The sequence below is a fragment of the Hemibagrus wyckioides genome, linkage group LG13 (assembly GCF_019097595.1).
Source record: "Hemibagrus wyckioides isolate EC202008001 linkage group LG13, SWU_Hwy_1.0, whole genome shotgun sequence".
NCBI lineage: Eukaryota > Metazoa > Chordata > Actinopteri > Siluriformes > Bagridae > Hemibagrus > Hemibagrus wyckioides.
Genome location: NC_080722.1, coordinates 24,465,192 through 24,486,678, shown reverse-complemented (window position 1 = coordinate 24,486,678; position 21,487 = coordinate 24,465,192). Strand labels below are relative to the sequence as shown.

Below are 21,487 nucleotides of genomic sequence, written 5' to 3'. Positions count from 1 at the left end.
AGAGCAATGGTTTACAGTAAATCATGTCAAAAACCTGTGGAATGACTTGAAGAGGATTGTACACAGGAGATTAATATTAGCATTACTGCAAAATTAAGTCTTACCCCAAAAGATTGGGTCTTCTATTATAAGCAAATGGGACTTTGAGGAAGATTTATAGTGGATATTTTGCAGAAATCTGAGCCACTGCCCTGTGGTGAAGTTTTGCACAATTATCCAACCAGATTATTGTTCATTTTTCTTTTCTTTTTCTTACACAATAAACTCGTCACTGGGAAATCCCCCGCTGCTTCTGAGGATGACCCTCATGGACAGCCTCAATATACAATATATCACTTTGAAACCATGATGACGGATTAGGACTGCAATCTAAACCATCAGTGAACAGCTGATACCGTCAATGAAAATATGTGCCTTGATGTTAAAACTAGAACGAATTTCCAGCCTGCACATTTTTAACCACACTTATAAATGGGAACTGATTTATAATAGCACTCTCCAGTGTCACCCAGATTCCCTTTAGAGTCTGAATCATCTTTTTTTCCTCTACCCTCACTTTTGGCTTGCTTAGAATTTATAAATGAATAAATTTATCATTTAAAATTGAATTTAGATATTTCTGTAAAGCTGCTTTGTGACAATGTCCATATGTTAAGAATGTTTAAATTGTTATAGAACTAAAGCTGAACAGGTAAGTGGTGGTTCAAGCAGTTAAGGCTCTGGGTTGTTGATTGGAAGTTCGATGGTTCAAGTCCCAGCACTGTTGATGGGCCCCTGAGCCAGGCCCTTAAACCTCCATGCTCCGGGGGCACCTTATCATGGCTTTCCTAATAAGCTGGGACATGCAAAAACCAGGGTTGTTATAGAACTAAAGCTGAACAGGGAAGTGGTAGCTCAAGTAGTTAAGGCTCTGGGTTGTTGATTGGAGGATTGAGGTTCAAGCCCAAGCTGCCACTTTGGAGCCCTTGAGAAAGGCCCCCAACCCCCCTCCTCCAGTGGTCCTGTGCTCTGACCCCAACCTCCAAGGATGGGATATGTGAAGAAAGAATTTCAATAATGTATATATAAGGGTACTATTTAATAATGTATAAAAAAGGCTACTTAATTGAATCAGATATATTTTTGCCAAGAATTTGAGCTTTAGCGACAGCTTAGTCTAAACCTGAATACAGAAGATTTTTACTTTATATTTATCGACATAAGTTGCTATTTAAGCTACTTATTCAGTCACCTGGATTACTAAATATTTAAAGAATTTACACACAGTTTTCTCTCACAGTTTAATAGCAAATAGGAAGAAGGCAAAACAAAGTAACATAATTAATAAAACATAATTAAACCAAACGTAACACTGTTCTGGTCTTTGTGGAAACAGCTCAGCTGTGGGGATTCTGACCTGCAAATCTCCCCTGGATGTCTGACTGCTAGGCTGAAGCTTTAAAATTTTAATCAAACTGCTAATTGTCTTCATGTTGATCGACAGAATAAACCTGTAAAAATCTTTGAGTAAAGAAATGAACAAGTCTCTCAGTCTCTGAACATCTCTGAGATAAAAACTGACCATCCTGGATATCATTTACAGCATTTCATAACAAAACACTAAGATTTTAAAGAAAGCACTGGCAAAGGGTTGAATGGCAGAATCAATATTCACATATACTAGCATATTTACACATCTTGAATACTTTGTCACCTGAAATAATTTTATTATAACAATTTCATTGCATAGGAGTTGCACAAAATAAATGTAATAGAAAAACCAGAAAAAAAGGTACTACACTTCCTTATGAAAAGGTCCAAATTCAATCCAAATGCAAACTGAGACACTTTATATGATTGAAATGTGATAGACTCATAAAAGTGGCAGGTTGGAACACTCACATTTTTGATTAAAGGAGGCTTTCACTCTGGCAGTTTATTATTTTTCACGTGAAAGCTGCCATGTGGAGCAGGAAGCGCACTGTGGTACCGAACCTGAGACTTCCTGTCAGAGGTGGTGTGAGTGTGCACACTGGAACTGTGCCACGATTCCCATGAACAAGGGACTTGTTCAGGAAGTAAAGAGAAAAGATACATGTACCATGAGTGACAGGGGGACATTTTGGGATGCCTTAGTGGATGCCTCACATAATAACACCAAAATAATGCCAAAAAAACAACAACCACAAAAAAACAATAAATATGATCACTTTATGTTCTTCATGTGAACAAAAATATATTTCTTCCTCTTATGTAAAGCTGCTATGAGACAATGCTCTTTGTTAAAAGCGCTACACAAATAAAATTGAATAGAATTGAATTGAATAAATGTATCAGGTTCAAGAGAATTAAGTGAGTCTGGAGCCTGAGATCTACACCCAGGGAACAAACCCACTCAGATTCGGACCACGCAAATTTAGATCAATTCACAGGACAAAGCAACCAAAAGTCTGAGATTAACATATGCATGATCAAAAAATGTCACAAATTTCCTCAAATTTAACTGAGTAATCAGTCTAATTCAGCAGACTGATGCACTGAAAAAGTACTGAAACAAGTAGCAATGAAGGTCCAGTCAAAGTAGAAGCCTTGTTAATGCCACATCGGCATTGTCCACAGCGTGGGTTGACTGCCGGTGTTGGAGATGGAGCCGGACAAAACATCCAATCAGTTGCTGTCGATTTAGGTGTTACTGTGTCCTGGTCCATTTCCCCAGTCTTTAGGACCCAGTAGGAGTTGCCCTTGAAGAAGTAGGTATCTCCTGCTGTAGGAGAAATAAAGGAAACCTAAGATTAATCTTTTTGTGCCTAATGCAAATGATCATATTTTTAAAACTCCTCTAGAAGGTTTGAGGGCACAACATACGTTTGAATTAGCCTAGTAATGTTTATACAGTAGAATTAATGCAGTAGTGTAACAGCAGCTGCATACAGATACAGTGAAATCTTGCACTAATTATTTACATGCCTGTAAAGCCAAAGTGTTTTTGTCACATGGAATTTGTTTGAAGTCAAAACCAACATTCTTAGCACAGCAGAAAGATGTGTCGCTATGGAGCATGCTAAATGATACGCTAACAGTATCTAATGTTCCAATTAGCCTTTTTATTGACTTGGGAATGAAATAAACTTTGTATGAAATGAATCATAAGGTGAGATACCAATACCTTAAAGCCAAAGCCATACCCTGTGGCCATACCCTGAAACAACAAAAGTGTGCGCACCAAGCAGCCATGAATGGGTGATACTTATTATAACGTAGATGAAATTTTTTTCTAGTTAGATTCTTCACTTAGTTGTTTTACAACACATCTGAGCAGCTTCTTCAGTCTGATGGATTCCACGAGTTTGTATCCTCCAGGGTCAAGGATCTTGCCCGCCCTGGATAGTCTCGTTAAGAGAACAAGGGGAAGGTGAGAATGAGAGGAGGAATTAGGAGTAAGGGAGGTCGATAGGATGTAATGACCCCAGAGAAGGAGAGTAACAAAAAAAAGTGTATAGGGGTAACAATCAGAGAATGTCAGAGTGGATGAGGGAGTCCTTAGGTGTGGCTTTCCTGGTGGACCTGTGAAGAGATCTTGATCTTCTTGGAGATGGATTAAGGAGCTGCTTCTGTGTGGGTAATGGTTGTTTTGTCTCTCCAATGTAGAGCTCGGAACTTTCTTCACTGCACTGAACTGCGTAAATTATATTGTTTTTCTGGTGTATTGGTGTCCGGTATGTGCAACAGGAGAAAGTTCTAGGCACTGGGTGTTAAAGCTCTGATTGTATTACTCATCAAAGTAAAGTCTAGAGCAGGATTAAATGACCTCATTAGTACATGAGGTATGTGTACTGAGACAGGCGGTATACTGCTGAAGTTAAGTAACTGACCCAAAAAGATGTTGAGGTTGGTAAACAAGCTAGATAGCCGTTAACTAATAAGTAATTTTTTTTGTTTTGTAAATTTAGATAATTCTGAGGTCAGGGCTGTCCAATCTTATCCACAAAGTACCAGTGTGGGTGCATCTTGAATCTTGATCTATCTACACTATATTGCCAAAAGTATTCGCTCACCCATCCAAATAATCAGAATCAGGTGTTCCAATCACTTCCATGGCCACAGGTGTATAAAATCAAGCACCTAGGCATGCAGACTGTTTTTACAAACATTTGTGAAAGAATGGGTCGCTCTCAGGAGCTCAGTGAATTCCAGCGTGGAACTGTGATAGGATGCCACCTGTGCAACAAATCCAGTCGTGAAATTTCCTCGCTCCTAAATATTCCACAGTCAACTGTCAGCTGTATTATAAGAACGTGGAAGTGTTTGGGAACGACAGCAACTCAGCCACGAAGTGGTAGGCCACGTAAACTGACGGAGCGGGGTCAGCGGATGCTGAGGCGCATAGTGCGAAGAGGTCGCCAACTTTCTGCAGAGTCAATCGCTACAGACCTCCAAACTTCATGTGGCCTTCAGATGAGCTCAAGAACAGTGCGCAGAGAGCTTCATGGAATGGGTTTCCATGGCCGAGCAGCTGCATCCAAGCCATACATCACCAAGTGCAATGCAAAGCGTCGGATGCAGTCGTGTAAAGCACGCCGCCACTGGACTCTAGAGCAGTGGAGACGCGTTCTCTGGAGGGACGAATCGCGCTTCTCCATCTGGCAATCTGATGGACGAGTCTGGGTTTGGCGGTTGCCAGGAGAACGGTACTTGTCTGACTGCATTGTGCCAAGTGTAAAGTTTGGTGGAGGGGGGATTATGGTGTGGGGTTGTTTTTCAGGAGCTGGGCTTGGCCCCTTAGTTCCAGTGAAAGGAACTCTGAATGCTTCAGCATACCAAGACACTTTGGACAATTCCATGCTCCCAACTTTGTGGGAACAGTTTGGAGCTGGCCCCTTCCTCTTCCAACATGACTGTGCACCAGTGACCAAAGCAAGGTCCATAAAGACATGGATGACAGAGTCTGGTGTGGAGGAACTTGACTGGCCTGCACAGAGTCCTGACCTCAACCTGATAGAACACCTTTGGGATGAATTAGAGCGGAGACTGAGAGCCAGGCCTTCTCGTCCAACATCAGTGTGTGACCTCACAAATGCGCTTCTGGAAGAATGGTCAAAAATTCCCATAAACACACTCCTAAACCTTGTGGACAGCCTTCCCAGAAGAGTTGAAGCTGTTATAGCTGCAAAGGGTGGACCGACGTCATATTGAACCCTATGGATTAGGAATGGGATGTCACTTAAGTTCATATGCGAGTCAAGGCAGGTGAGCGAATACTTTTGGCAATATAGTGTATCTATGTTTTCATACCAGTCATGCAGGAGACACACCTGATTCTACTTGTCTGATCAGCTGATCTTGCCTTTCAATAGACTCAGGTGTGGTTTCTGTTTGTTTGGTATGAAAACGTATACCCACACCAAAACTTTCCGGATAAAATTGGACACCCCTGTCTTAAGAAGTGCAACAGAAATGCTCTAGCCCTATCGTCAGGATATTCAAAATCATGAGTTTAAATCATGATGCTGCTAGAGCCAAGAGATCAACGTTGGTCATGTTCTCTGGGTGATAAGGATGGCATTAGAGTCTCTCGCCTGTCAATCACAGTGTCATAAGGCAATCTCTGGCATCTGTGAGCTCATGAAGGCAGAAAAGGGCACTTCCCCGTGGTTAGAAAAGCTGGCCTGTGACAGGAAAATTGGCCATTATAAACTCAGCTGACACTCCAGTGCTCGGCAACCATGAGAGGTTGACTTGATTAACACTTGATTTCTGTCTTAAAACAATTCCTGTCTTAATTAAATAAATCAGACTCATTACTTGACTCGACCAGCAACAGAGTTCCTGACCAGTCACCTTAATGCCATAAACCCCACAAGTGTGTGAACTGTATTTTATATGCATATATTCACTTATCTTACACTATTATGCACCCATAAAAACCCATAAACAATTAACAAACAATGAACATGAATTCAGTATCAATTTGTGGAATCAACATCATCAAAACCTTTCATATTTCAGCATATATTTATATACATATACATATATATATATATATATATATATAAAGGTGACTTATAAAAGGTTATAATATAAAAGGTTTTGATGATGTTGATTTTTAGACTTTTAGGCACTTTTATATATATGTATGTATATATATATATATATATATATATATATATATATATATATATATATATATATATATATATATATATATATATAAATAAAAGTGCCTAAAAGTCTAAGACGACATTGAAAAGGTTTCAAACTGAAAATAAACACAAGGCTCTGATATCTGAATATCTTGAATATTTGATATTCACTCTTCTTCATTAGGTTTTTGTGTATAAGCAATATGTGATTTTGATCATGAAAACTGCTGTGCACAAATCTCAGATTTTCCTCATTTCTAATCTCTTATATTAAAGCATGAGATCAAATGATGCTCCAATAAATTTGATCAAAAAAAGGAATCATAAGGTTTTGCAGAAACACGCTCGAGTGCACATGAACACAGCAGTATGACTGATGTACAGTCGATACGCCTTACTCAAGTAGTCACGTGTAATTAATCTTATTAATATATATATATATATATTAAATATAATATATATTTAATATATATAATATATATATATATAAACCTGCCCTGCCCTGCCTCGTCTTGCCTTACTGACAGCTGATTGTCAGCAGCTATTGTCAAAGAACTGGTGAAATATTTGGCCTGTAAATGAAGCTAAAGAAAGACATGTCTGGGTTTTGTGAACAGTTTCATTAATGGTGTAAACTGCACCCCATACAAAAATGACACTAAAACATCACAATAGCCTGATGGGATGTGATGCAGTCTGTATTTTTAAGACATACTCCTTCCTGAGCTTATGAAGGGTGGGGTGAATGCCAGTGAGCTGGTAGATTCTTTGTAGATAATAAAGACAGAAATAACTAGCCTGTATTAATTACCTTTTCCCCAGCTGATGATGTCATCAGGAATGCTGGGTACCCCTTTCCAGAGGGCGGTGCTTCGAGGGTAGTCTGCATCTGGATGAGGAATCTGTTGCGCCGGATTCTCTGTGAACCTCCAGAACTCTTCACCGCTGAACAGGTATGTGTGACCATTATGGACCCAAACAAAGGCTGCGTCCACTCGCTCCACAATCCTTCCATCTTTAGTTCTCATGCCCCAATCCGACAAAGGGCGTGGGTACCCAGGCAATGCAGTGGTGTCCTTGAAAACCCAGAATTGTGAACCTGAGAGAGAAACACATCTGTAATCTGCTTGTTTTTGTACACAGGCATAATAAAACACATCCAGACAAACTATTTACACATAACCATAAGTGCATTAACATACAAGCTGAATTTCAGACACAGCAGAATTTATGGAGGGTCTGCATGGGGAGGGTCTGCAGATTGAAACACCTTGTTGATGAAAGAAATCAAAGGAGAATGAGCAGACCGATTTGATCTGACAGGAAGTCTGAAGTAACTTAAATAATTACTCTTTACAACTGTGATGAACAGAAACGCACCTCAGCAGATATAACATATCAAACCTTGTGGTGGATGAACCACAACAGCCGAAAAACCACATCATTTCCCTCTTGTGTCAGTCAAGAGCAAGAACCTGAGGCTATCATGGACCAAACTAGACAGACTAAGACCATGAGATTTTTCTTCTTTTAAGGTTTGGCAACTTTGTAAGGGAAATGAACACAGGTCATAAGGTTTGGCTGGACCCATAAGCATAGAAACTCTCCAAGACAGAGATAGAGGGGGAAACAGAAAACAGAATATAAAATAAAACAGAAAAATAATCTTTACTTTAGTTTTTTTTTTTTATCTCTAAAAATCCAATCCAACTATAGAACACATGAATGTTGGCAATGAACAACTATAAGAGAGTTGTTATAGCAAATTAGAGACAGGTGTAAGCAATAACAAAGTTTACCAAGGCAGGTCAAAAAAGCCAGAATGTTTCCATTTCCAGCTTCATCTAAAGGTCAACACAAATGAGGAAATACAGGCAAAGTCTCCATCTAGTGTCCAGAATCTATACTGGAGGTAATGCTAGCTCAAGTGGTTAAGGGTCTGGGTTGGTCAACTGCTAAGCGGCCACCATTGGCCCCCTAAGTGAGGTCCTTAATCCTCTTCACTCCAGGGATGCTTCCTGGCTGACCCTCTGCTCTGATCCCAATTTCTAAAGTATGCAAAGAAAGAATTTCTCTGTGCTGTAATGTAGATATGTGACAATATACATAAAAGGGTTCTTCTTTATTGTCCACAATCCTGATATGCCTACACTTCATCTGTCCATTTTGGGTGACACTGTGTTCATGATAGGAGGGGAACCTGATGTGGTCTTTTGCTGCTGTAGCTCGTCCACCACAGGTTCCGATGTTTTGTGTGTATGCAAACATGCTTTTCTACTCTACACCGTTATAAAGAGTGATTATGTGAGGTACTGTATCATTCCTAGCAGCTTGAAACTGGAGAATTTCCTCTGACCTCTCATAAATAAATAAATAAATAAATAAATAAATAAATAAATGAAAAGAAAGAAAGAAAGAACAATCAAACAAACAAACAAATAAATAAATGTAAAAGAAAGAAAAAAATGAACAAACAAACAAGCAAATAAATAAATGAAAAAGAAAGAAAAAAAGAAGAATGAACAAACGAACAAACGAAAGAAAGAAAGAAAGAACAAATGAACAAACAAACAAATAAATAAATATTTGAAAATTGACTGGAAAATTGATCTACTTGAGACAAACACAAAAAAAAACAACAAAAAACCCATTATCAGTGTACTACTGTTACTGACCTATAAAGAAGATGATGCGACTGTCTGACTTCCTTTCATAAACAGCATCTATCTTTTCCGTACCAGGCGGCAGTCCCATCCAGAAGTTTTTAATGAGAGCAGGAGAAAGCGACACCAAAGATCCAGATCGCTGCATTCGCCAGAAATACGGTCCTGACATCAACCGAAACCAAATATAAAATTTAGAATTTAGAATTTCAGGAGGACAGATTATTCATTATTTCAAAAACAAAGCAGTATGTAATCCTAAATCACACCTTTAAAAAAGAAGATCTCTCCTCTGATGTTAGCCACAGCATCAAATCCTCCATTACAGCGATCCTGGGAGCCAGGGTTGGGTCTGGAAAAAAAACGGAAAATTACATTCATCACTGTACTTTTCGTATAGATACTCATATAGAATATGAGCGCATTCATATTCACCATTTTGTCTCAAAAAAAATTCCCTCACATGCTCAGAATGTTTTCACATGAACTGCCTTTACCTCCCATATATGGATTGTTGAATGTGAGAGCTAAAACTGTCAAAATGAGGAGTTTGTATTTATGTATGCACTGGTCAGGCATAACATTATGACCAGTGAGAGGTGAAGTGAATAAGACTGATGATCTCCTCATCATGGCACCTGTTAGTGGGGGGGATATATTAGGCAGCAAGTCAACATTTTGTCCTCAAAGTTGATGTTAGAAGCAGGAAAAATGGACAAGCGTAAGGATTTGACAAGGGTCAGATTGTAATGGCTAGACCACTGGATCAGAGCATCTCCAAAACTGCAGCTCTTGTGGGGTGTTCCCGGTCTGCAGTGGTCAGTATCTATCAAAAGTGGTCCAAGGAAGGAACAGTGGTGAACCGGCGACAGGGTCATGGGTGGCAAAGGCTCATTGATGCACGTGGGGAGCGAAGGCTGACCCGTGTGGTCTGATTCAACAGACAAGCTACTGCTGCGCCGTGCCACAAAGCAGAAATGGTTCAGGAATGGCTTGATGAGCACAACAACCAGTTTGAGGTGATGGCCTCCAAATTCCCCAGATCCAATCAAGCATCTGTGGGATGTCCTGGACAAACAAGTCCGATCCATGGAGGCCCCACCTCACAACTTACAGGACTTAAAGTATCTGCTGCTAACATCTTGGTGCCAGATGCCACAGCAAACCTTCAGGGATCTAGTGGAGTCCATGCCTCGGTTGGTGTATTACAGATAAAATATTAAATGTGAAAGCATCACTACAAGATAAAAATTGAATGATATCCTAAGTGGTTCAGAATCTTCTTGGCTAGCATTGATGTCCTGTGTTCAATCCTGAGCTGAGATTACTGTCCTCATGTTCTCTGAGTCTGCACATTCTCTGCTTTCCTCACACCTCCAAGAAAACATGCTAGTAGGTGAACTGGCCTGAAGATAATTTGCCAGATAATGTGTAGGTGCATAGTGCACTTGCAATGGCCTGGCATCCCATCCCGCCTCACGCTCAGGGATCCTGATATGGGCTCCATATCCACCACAACCCTGTATTAGTATCTGTGTCTATTCATAACATAATCTTTCAATTTATTTACCAGGTTGCAGCACTGGAAAATACAGAAAAGTTCAAGGGGGCAAATAGTTATGCAAAGTACGACATATATGTACACACTACTCACAAAAAGTTAAGGATATTTGGCTTCCGGCTGAAATTTCAGGATGCACCTAAAATGCACTACAACCTTTACAGGTGAACTTAATTTGACCTTCTCTACACTTTTGAATGCACATGTCCAACTGTTCAGTGTTTCAGTACTTTTTGCATAACTTGCGGTTCTCTAACAAGGTGCTTAACGGCAAAATTCACAACTGGTGTTTGATCCATGAATCGACCAATAAATTTTCTGGTTCAGTTAGAATTGGTATTTAAACTCTTCATCATGCTGTTCACATTTTGACATCATGAGACCAAGACCGCACCTAACAATTGATCAACAGTACCTCGCCATTGTGAGGCTTCAAACAGGATGTTCTCAGAGGGAAGTGGCCACTGAGCTTAGAGTGTCACAGAGTGTCATCAGCAGGTTGTGACAGAGATACAGAGAGACTGGAAGAGTCACAGAAAGGCATAGAAGTGGACGTCCTTTGGCCACATGCCACATTGATGACCGCTTCATTGTGAACAGTGCCCTGCGGAACCGGATGATGAATGCCACTCAACTCCAGGCACATTTAAGGGAGGTGAGAGGAACCCAAGTGTCACGTCAGACCATTCGAAACCGTTTATATCAACGTGGTCTGCGTGCTAGATGACCTGCAGGAGTACCTGACCACACCACCAGGCACAGGCATCGGGCCAGGGAGTATTTACGCTGGAGGAGGGACCAGTGGGCCTCACTGCTGTTCTTTGATGAAAGTCGATTCACATTGAGTAGAAATGATGGACCCAACAATGTTGGAGACGTCAAGGAGAGCGCTATGCATCAGCCACTGTTGTGGTGGTGTTACAGTCTGGGCAGGTGTGTCTACACAATACAGAACCCCCCTAAAGAGGTACCGAAGCATTCAGACCCGTACAACCAGACTGTTAAACAGTTTCTTCCCTCAGGCAATCAGGTATCTCAACAGAGAACTGAGCTGAGCTGGACACACACACACACACACACACACAACCGAGATCTGATCTCAACAGGGGAAACTGAACTGTGCTGGACACACATACATAACACACACGCACAAAATCTGAGTACTGTGTTCCAAACGAGAACTGAACTGTGCTGGACACAGACACACACACACACACACACACTAATTGTCCTGTTTGCACGCACATGTCACTTTACATTTCACTACATTTTTTATATTGATCCTGTGATCCTGTTTACATGTGTCACTTTAATATTTGCACTCACTGTCTTGCACAAAGTCGGTCTATATGTTGTTTGTCTGCACTGTCTTGTCTTGTCTTCCTGTGCACTTCTGTTGTATGTCTAGTTTAAAGATTGCACCTTAAGTATAGTTTAGTTTTATCTCTATGTTTAGCTCTATGTTTGTCTGCATCACTGTACTTTGTCTGTGTTCTGTGTAGCACCTCTGGTCTAGGAGGAACGTTGTTTCACTTCACTGTGAACTGCATCAGCGATATATGGTTGAAGTGACAATAAAAGCTTCTTTGACTTTGACTTTGACCCTGCATGAACAACACAGGCCCAATTTCATCTTCATGGACGACAATGCTCCAGCTCAAATGGAGTGGCCTGCACTTTCTCCAGACCGAGTCGCCGTGTAGAGGCTCGTAACCCTGCACCCCAGAACCTCAATGACCTGAGGGCCGCCCTTCAAGAAGAGTGGAATGCCATGCCTCAGCAGACAATAAGTCGACTAGTGAACAGCATGATACGTCGTGGTCAAGCTGTAATTGATGTATTCTTGATGAATTCTTGTATACTTTTAAGATGACTTCTGATATTGTATTGATTGATTGTTTGGTTGTTTGATTGATTGATTGATTGATTGATTGATTGATTGACCTCATGGTGCTTCATAACAGAACAGATGTGCCTTGTATTACTAGAATCATGTGCTTTAATGCAATAAAGCAATGTAGTTTGTGACTATGATTAGGTCTTGAGAATCAGATCTCTGCACATATGATTGTTTTCACCACAAAAGTGGTACCTGAGATCATGAAGCTCTTTAAGCTCTAGTCAGAGTAGATGTGTGCTAGAGCATGAGAAATGTCACCAGTAGGCTTACACTTATGAGAGACCACAAAGAAAAGGTGTGGAAACCACCTGCTTCACACTGTTTTATGACAGTTATTCGCATCCTCCCCTTTTCAACTGTCTTTCACAGAAGCACAGGAAGTCTCCACCCTGTCTGTCGGTTTCAAGACTGGTGCAGTGTTAGATTTTTAAATCTCTACAGGACCGGTCGAATCTGTATTCATTTTTAATTTGTCTTTAACAAAACAACAAAAAAAGGTTTATATGATTCACTCACGGTATAGTCCTTCTTCGTGATGGTGTAGTAGTGGGAAGTTTTGGCAAATGCGGTGTAGAATCACCACTAGGGGGAGTTGTTTCTTTCACTTTGAAACCTACACACACACACACACACATTATCAACACACACACTAATGGCTTGTGGTGATTTTGTAGGAGCTAATCTGACATTGTAACTCTTAAATACAATTATAAATAGATTTTTTAATGTGATATGTTGCTCGAAGCATCATCAAATGGTTTCAGAAATGCTAATATGGGATAACAGAGTAAAACTGATATGCTTATTAAGAATTAATGGTTTTAAAAATGCCTTGGTGAAGTATGCTAGATTGGTCTGAAACTAGCAAACTGGCGACTTATAGTTTGTTAAAACTAAATATTTACACGTTTTAACAATCGCGTTCCCCTTTGCTAACCCGGGCTGACATGGATGAACCGTAAATGAAAATGAACACTTGAATGAAAACAATTTTATCGGAATAATAACGTCACATCAATAATGTTTCAGTTCCTTCATAAGTTTCTGGAATTAGAAGTAGACCGTTTAAACGACTGCGTCCCAAAAGATCGCTAACACGTGCTAATGTTAAATAAAAAGAAATTCAGAAATTTAGAATTTCACAGTACCTTTCAAAATTAATGGCACGCTGGAGAATTAATATTTAAAATTAATTTTATATTAATATAAAAAGAAAAACACATCTACTCGCTCAGATACGCAAAGACATTGTATTTACATATTTTACACAATATTTTTTCAAGACAGACATGAGGCAATAACCTTCAACATTACTGGCACCTTAATGAGTCTTAAAGACCCATGTAGAGGGATTTAGAACATTTTATATACTTAGGTTTGTGCATGTGGATTTTCCTCCTCAATTCAAGCCCCAGGGTTTCAGGAGGGCTTATATTCAGAGACTAACCTGTTTTTTGTTGTATTTCCTTAGTATTTTCTGTGCTGATTTAGAAGGTTTCTTGTAGAAAATTCTATCTAAAGTTAAGTCTCCTGGCAGAAGGTTTTAGGCTGAAATATCCTTCTACTTTAGCAGAACCACAAAACAGCCCCAAAGCCCCATTAGTCATCCAGTTCCATATTTAACACTGAGGCATTTACTCGCATGCAGTCAACATTTTGTTGCCAAACATGCCGATCATGTGGATGACCAAAAAATTACAATCTGATCTCAAGACAATGACTGATGGTGCTGGATCAAGTTTAGAGTCATGACAAAATAAAATGACAATCAAACCAAATTTCTAAGCTCTTCCTCCTTTATGATAATTAATAGTGTTTTTCAATCATTTTTATACCTATTACATCATATGTGTAGGTCAACCACTGACAGCCTCTTTTGCGTTGATGTTTTTTCTTTTTTTCCCCCCCAGGGTAAAACATTGCTTTTATATGTGTAATTTTATTTTGGGGCAGGATTTCTGGCAGATAAATTTAAAGACCAAAATGAAATTCTTTTTTTTAATCAGAAAAATAATAAGAACAATTAAAAAAAAGTTCTAATAAGATTTTATTGTTTGAGTGTAAAACAGTAATTATAATTTTTTTTATAAAATAATTTCTGCCCATTTTCATTATGGTGTTCCATTATGTTACTATTTCTAGTAAATGAAATACTTTACTGAATTTTGCATAATTATGCACAGAAAAGTTAAAAAATCTCTCACCATACAGCGTCTGAATGGCTAGCTTGTCGTCCATAGGAAGGGTGTATTGGCTAATGTCTCCCACTGGGCCTTGGTAGTATGGGCGCATGATAGATGGATCAACGGACGAGTGTGAGAGACCTAGTGCATGACCGAACTCGTGGACGGCCACGGTGAAGAGGTCCGTTCCGACTCCGTCCGGCTGCCCATATGTCCATGTCTCCTCATCATCGAAGTGAGTGTCCCCGTTGATGTCGGACGTGCCGGGGAAGAACGCGTGAGCCAGTGTGCCTCCCTTCCCATCAAAAGGGTAGCCATCATCATGGAGGGAGCGTGCGAAGGAAATTCGGATTTCGGCATTAGCAGCCTGATCTTTGGTGAACTGGAGGTTGGTGTTGTCACTCCAGACTTTGAGAGCATATAACATCAGCATATCCACAAGATCCGGTGAGAGTGAGGAATAAAGCCTGGGATAACTCAGGACACTAAGAAGGCGAGAGAAGAAAAGAAATTATATCAGTGAAATGTCCATGGACTGTATGTGTGACTGAGAATGTGACTCGACATGAACATACAAACCTCCATCGCAGATTACTTGTTTCCCAGCTGGAGCCAGCGAGAGCATAGCGCTTCTTCCTCCTCCTCTTCCTCAGCATGTCTTCTGTGCCTACAATGTCCGGCAGCGAGCATCTCGGCATTGACATCTGTTTTAGCGTGTCCGCATCTGGAGACAGACACAGAGAGAGAGAGAGAGAGAGAGAGAGAGAGAGAGAAAGCAGAAACTGAAGACTACAGATCAATATATGGATTAGAGTAATGGAAACTCCTAATGCACTGCTGACATACTACACTAAAAGCATGGAGCTAGACTAACAGATTATGAATGAAGAATTTCCACTAACAGTGCAATTCTGTATAAACCGCAATGTGTTTAAAAAAAACATCTTAGACAGCTCCGGGAAATAATCCGATGCCAGGAATCTTTCATCCCGGTTATAGTTCTCACTCCTTGGAATAAAAACATAACATGTTTTTCCATTAATAATCTTATGATATATGTAGAAGCATTTCTTAAAGTGGTGTGCAAAATGTAACTTAAAGAATCCAGCAATACGTGTATGTTTAAATATTATTCCATGAGAAATCTTGTGTATTATTAGAAAGAGATTTTGTCTCAGTGCCTAGTTTACCAAGTTTTCCTGTTTCCTTCAGGCCTGCGAACCTCTGCATCTGTTTGATAGCATTCTCAATCCCTTCTTTGGTCTGCAGTCTCCCGGTTCGTGGATCAGGAGGAGGAAGGTATCCATATCTGCTCAGCCAATCCTGAGGAAAAACAAGTAGGAAAATGAATTAAACCTGATCTAATATCCAGTTCCTCCAGGAATTCATGAGTTTGGGATTAACCCAAGATCAAGCAAACTCTGCGATATTCTAAAGGACATTAAAATATTCAAAATGACCACATCATTTGCAAATCTGGACCATGATACTTCATCACAACACATCTTCAGGCAAAGCTTTCTTCGATTCACGTCGAACATGAGTAGAAATACCATAAATAGTAATTATGTTCATGTTTTCCTTAATAGGGGTTAAAAAGAAGAATCCTGTGCTTGCAGTATCTCCAATCCAAGTAGATTGGAAAATATAAATAATATAAAAAATATAAAATAAATATGCTGGAAAATTAAACATTTTTGGCTGCAACAATCACGAAAAAATCCTGGAGGGACTGAATTTCCAATACATCCTAACTGGACTTGAGCTTATCTGCAGATTTGTAATCAGATTATTGAATACTGAACATTAATAGAACAGTACCAGAACTACAGACCCTGAAATATTGCCAGCATTCATTAAAAAAATATTAACATGAACACAACCTAGTGACCTAAATATTTATAAAACATAAGACACAATTATATGCATTTATATGATACAGTAATAAACACTATATTTGTTTTTACTGTGCAAAGATAATGGCACTCAGCCTTTTAATTTTTAATGAAGCTGAAACCATTTACACATGCAGCATTTTTAAATATCTTCTTTTAGAAGCTTGAGCACAAGCCTGGGGTCTTTAACCGGGTCTTTAACCAGGTTAACAAAAATAAAAATAAAAAAATAGTTATGTGTTTTCTATGTATTTTTCCTAACCCTGTGTGTAGCAGGCGTCCTTTGGTTAGACGTACTGCCACGATAAAATCTTCTTGAAATTAGAACTGAGTGTGCATTTTATACCTGCTTTTATAAAAGGGGTTCGTATTACAGCCAAAAAAAAAAAAAATGTTCAGGAAAATTATACCGTATTGCATTTTTGGTTTGTATTTTTTTTTTAAAATGGCTCAATTTTTGAATCTGCTTCAACAAGCCTGCTAACATCATGATTTTGTGGCAGTGGTATTAGCCAAATAGAAACCATCTTTTTTAATGCACTTAACAAGAAGCCTTTGGCAACCACTTCCGTTGTGTAAATACAAAGAAAGAAGAAATGTCAAGAAATATCCTGGGAACACTGGACGTAAAGAAGTAAAACTTAACAGTTTATCATGGCACTCTTCACAATTCTTGTTATTCATTTCTATGAATGTTATTTTATAGTCTTTATTCCAAATCTTAAATAAAAAAAACACGTTTAAAATGGTCAGTGACCTTGAAATTAACAAAGGCTAAATTTGTGAATTTCTCATAAGCTTACATAATAATAAAATCTTTCACAATGTGAGTGTCTGTCAGCTGTCAGTTCTCCAAATCTAGCTGAGAGAATCATATCATATTTATGTTTTAATCACTAAGTTGCCTGATGTTGTGTTTTTACAAAAATGCGCTGAAACATGCGTCGGAAACATGAAACTGTGAAAATGCAAATGTGAAAAACCCATGCATGTATCCTTCCCCTGTATAAAGTGTGTAATAATATAAAACAAGCAACGTACAGCCCTGTGTGGTTCAGCCTCTGGTTGCTGAAGAGTCACTTGGCTAGCTGATAATATGCGTAATGGATCATCATGTTTTATGAAACCAATTTAAACGACATAGTTTAGAATTACAAATAAATTTCACCATATAGTCAAAAGGATGTAGTGCCCTGACCACCATTCCCATATAGGGTTCTTTCCCAACAGAAGGGAGCAGACAATTGTATATGATTGTCATACTTTGAAAGGTTGTCAGTTCGAATCCCAGGTCCACCAAGCTGCCACCGCTGGACCCCTGAGCAAGGCCCTTAACACTCAATTGTATAAATTGTGATCAATTGTACGCCGCTCTGGATAAAGGCGTCTGCCAAATGCCAGAAATGTAAATGTATGTTGTAGCCTTCAAATTTCCCTTCACTGGACCTAAGAGGTCCAAATCGAGCTTTCCAAAGTTAAAGTGGAAGAACTTGCACCGAGTAAAAAAAAGACAGCCCTGCCCATCCCTGTGTGCACAAACTGGCTCAATTATATGCTGGGAGAAGTTCAGGAAACCACAACTAATGGTCCCAAGACAGGTGAGCCATGCAAGATATCACAAGTCGCTCTCAATCCACTGACAAGGATGGTAAGTGACTCGAAATGAGTTGCAGCAGTTACACTGGGCACAATAAGCACCCATCATCTCCGTTCACACACCTCATGCAAATCTCCTCTGATGCACATCTAACAGCTGGTAGAAAAATCAGACCTTTTTTTCGATCCTTTTTTGGATTGATATACTCTGGTCAGATGAAACAAAATTAGAACTGTACAAACAATACTTTGATGATTACACAATGTCATGGTAATGTCTCAAGAAACGGAACCTGTGGGAGATGATAGACGTTGCAAAATCACACCACCCACAACCATGCAAACCAAAATACTGTCTTGCATGGCATAACCAGTCCCCTGATTCCCCATTGAAGATTTACAGAGAATTTTGAAATTTGCGAGTCCATCAGAAGGACCGCTGCAACCTTCAGGAGCTGAAAACAACTCAACAAAAGTGAACTAGAATGCTTAAACAATGCTGTTTACTTCCTACTGTAGTACTGCCAACAACAGCTTTACAACATAATAATTACACTCTTCATTTGTTGGGCCTGAACGGTTTATTTGTGAATATATATATTTTTTGTTCATATTTATTTCATAAAGAAAATATTTGTACATTTTATATGCAACTTTCCCTTTCATGCATATTGTCCATGCTGTTTCTAAGAAGCAAGACACTTTACTAGACTGTAATTTAACACACATTGCTATACTGTATGCCATACCTTAAGAAATGTTTTATCAAAATGAAATAAAATTACATTAGAAAAATTCTATTTAGCTTCATTAGAGCATAATTTGAAACTACCTGAAATTAGTTGCATCCTACAAACGGTCCTAATTACATGTGCATGTCAAGAATATTCCTACAGTATTCAAAGATTTTTTTTCTATAGCTTTGGTCATCAACTTGAAATCATTTTCACCCGGAATGTTCATATTTTTGTTTATAATCACACTGGAAGTCTTTTGTAAAATTCAGGTGTAATGTTTTGCTTTTCCTACACATGGACAACTCATTTAAGTCTGTAGCCAGGGTCTAAGAAATCATACAGAGGAATGTTTGTAAGATGTAAGAGAATGCACGCCTGAAAGGGTTAAGTGTCTGATTCCTGACACCCTACTGTGAATAAATCACGTGTAAAAACCAAAGAGGAAAAAATAACAGCACATAGATCTACATTTGAAAAATGTGTGAAAGGGTCTAAAAATCACGTGTGAAGTTTACGCAACTGATTAGTAACAGAAATATACAGAAGGCTGTCACAGAATAAACAACAAGAAGATATTTGTAAAAAAAAAATCACAGTAACTGCTTATAAGCGGTTGTGTAGGTGCGAATTCATTCATTGATCTCAGTGGGTGTGTAAGATAAACACCGTGCTGTGGTGTGGAAGTCAGATAGGCACTCACTATTCCGCGGGCGTACTGGTCGGGTGCGGGTGCGGCACTTCCCGGAGATGCGAGCGCCATCACCGCGCTGCTCAGGTAAAGCACAGCCAGGTTCTCCATCTCTGAGCTCGGACCTTATTCCAAGCAGAAAACACTCGCTGCTTTTCCTAACTGTGGAAGCAAAAGCAGTGGACAATGTCATTCTGGAGCTGGCCCTGATCTCCATTACGCATTTTAAAAGCTACTTACATGTTGAGTTTTTAAAGCTTACGGGTAAGAGAAAAGTTGGAAAAGAAAGAAAGGATGAAATAATAGCGAATGAGATGAAATACGTTTATGTAAAAGTGCTACAGGATTTCATTGATGTGCTCCTACCCGATACGCGCAGTTTGTTGCCTCCAGCTCTTCCTCCAGCAGCCAGGCAGGGCAGATCGATAAGAAGACAGTCTCTCTCTCGCTCTCTCTCTCTCTCGCTCTCTCTCTCTCTCTCTCTCTTACACACACGCCACACACACTGTGCGCTCGCGAATGTGTGTGTGCTTGGGGGGTAGGTGGAGGTTGTGTGCGCGTGTATGTGAAAGGGGGATGGAGTTAGTGGATTATTACCATATCGAAGTGTGGATCAACCACAAAGCCAAAAACAGAAATATCTGACAGTTTTGAACACGTGGGAACCATGTCCACATTTTTGTTTGTGTTCATTTACTCCAGAATTCAGCCCCAGATTTAGAACATTCGGTATACTGACCAGAATGTAGAACACTGCATCTGTTAAACTGTATACAGAGGATGTTGACTTCCTTTTGTGAAAGAAAAAAAAAAACCCAGCTGGGTGGATGCACTTAACTGACAATGTCAAAACACACCATTTCTACATCTTTCCTGACAAGTGAGAACATCTTTTCACATGAGATTGAAAAAGGTATTAAAAAGGTTACTTAATAAAGCTGTAGACAGGAAGCACATTGAGCACTGAAATGGATCTTGTTAAATTTAAGTTTCAAACAAATCAACCAATCTTCACTGTGAGTTAGGTTTAATGTGCCAGAAATGAAAAAGAAAGAAGAAAAGCGTCGGGTGTTTTCTCACTGTGAAGCTCTAAATCTGTACATCTTATCGTTATAGATTTATCAGCATGCAAATGACCTCATACGAGGAATTTTTGCCCCCCATGAATGTTACTTTTAGCTGCATGTCAATTACATCTGCAGGCTTTTTCATCTGCTAGTATGAAAAAAGTACACATCGGTTGTGGTTTTCTTCTGATCTGTAGGCTATATCTGTATATCTGTTTAGTTTCACACTTACGACATCCTGAGACAGACCTATTGGTCTAAAGATAAACCTGCTAGCAGACAATTAACCTGACAGACTTAGAGGTGAGAACTAAATTCAACATTTAGACAGAAATATCTGTCCGTGTAAGAGAAGAATTATTTATCACTTGTTTGAATTTGTATGGTGACCTTGAGTGACTAGAAAGGCTGTGAATAAAATGTATTATTATTATTATTATTACAAGAAGTGTGTGTCAATATATAATGACAAAAATCTATTGGCTAATCACAATTGTCTCTGTTCATTTTGTACACTATATATTTCTTTTGTTTTATTTAGTCATTTTCAGGGCATTATACAGTATTATATACAGTATACTATTATATATATATATATATATATGTGGACATATGTAGTGAATAGCACTAGTTATTTGGATTTCAAGAGACTAGAATTATTCTTATATTTATTGTTCTATGTAATTTAAAGCTAATTACTGTGAGTCAGTAAATAAAGACAAATGATACCCATTGAAGTTTCTGATAAAAGCTGGTGCTAGAATTGATGTCATGTGCTTCACTTAAGATAATAGCGCTTTAAAATAATGACAATTTTCTTTTTCTTTTTTTTTTATTCATGTAACAGCTTGGGGTGAATATGTGCAGGACTCTATAAAATCTTGTTGGCTGTGTGAAAACAAACAGAGTAAATGCAACTCAGTTCATTCACGCAGAACCAGTGCTCACAATTTCCATGATAGTGTAATAGCTGTCACTTTCTCCAGTGATGGACACTAATCTGGAGCATACAGCTAGATAGATAAACAACTAGATAATTAGATTTTATTTATTGATCCATGAGGAAAGTTGGGGCAAA

The 21,487-nt window shown here is 39.0% G+C and overlaps 1 protein-coding gene across 1 annotated transcript; it reads right to left on the bottom strand.

Annotated features, from left to right (window-relative positions):
• Positions 1–1,259: 1,259 nt before the first annotated feature.
• Positions 1,260–20,126, bottom strand: mmp25b (matrix metallopeptidase 25b). The gene is made up of 10 exons (XM_058407302.1): positions 19,709–20,126; positions 19,355–19,504; positions 15,617–15,749; positions 15,006–15,150; positions 14,448–14,911; positions 12,760–12,856; positions 9,052–9,134; positions 8,795–8,947; positions 6,931–7,218; positions 1,260–2,743 (listed from the first exon to the last, which is right to left on the bottom strand). Exons 2-10 carry the CDS (start codon positions 19,451–19,453, stop codon positions 2,496–2,498), a joined length of 1,710 nt encoding a protein of 569 aa, XP_058263285.1. The 5' UTR covers positions 19,454–19,504; positions 19,709–20,126; the 3' UTR covers positions 1,260–2,495.
• Between the last annotated feature and the right edge of the window lie 1,361 nt (positions 20,127–21,487).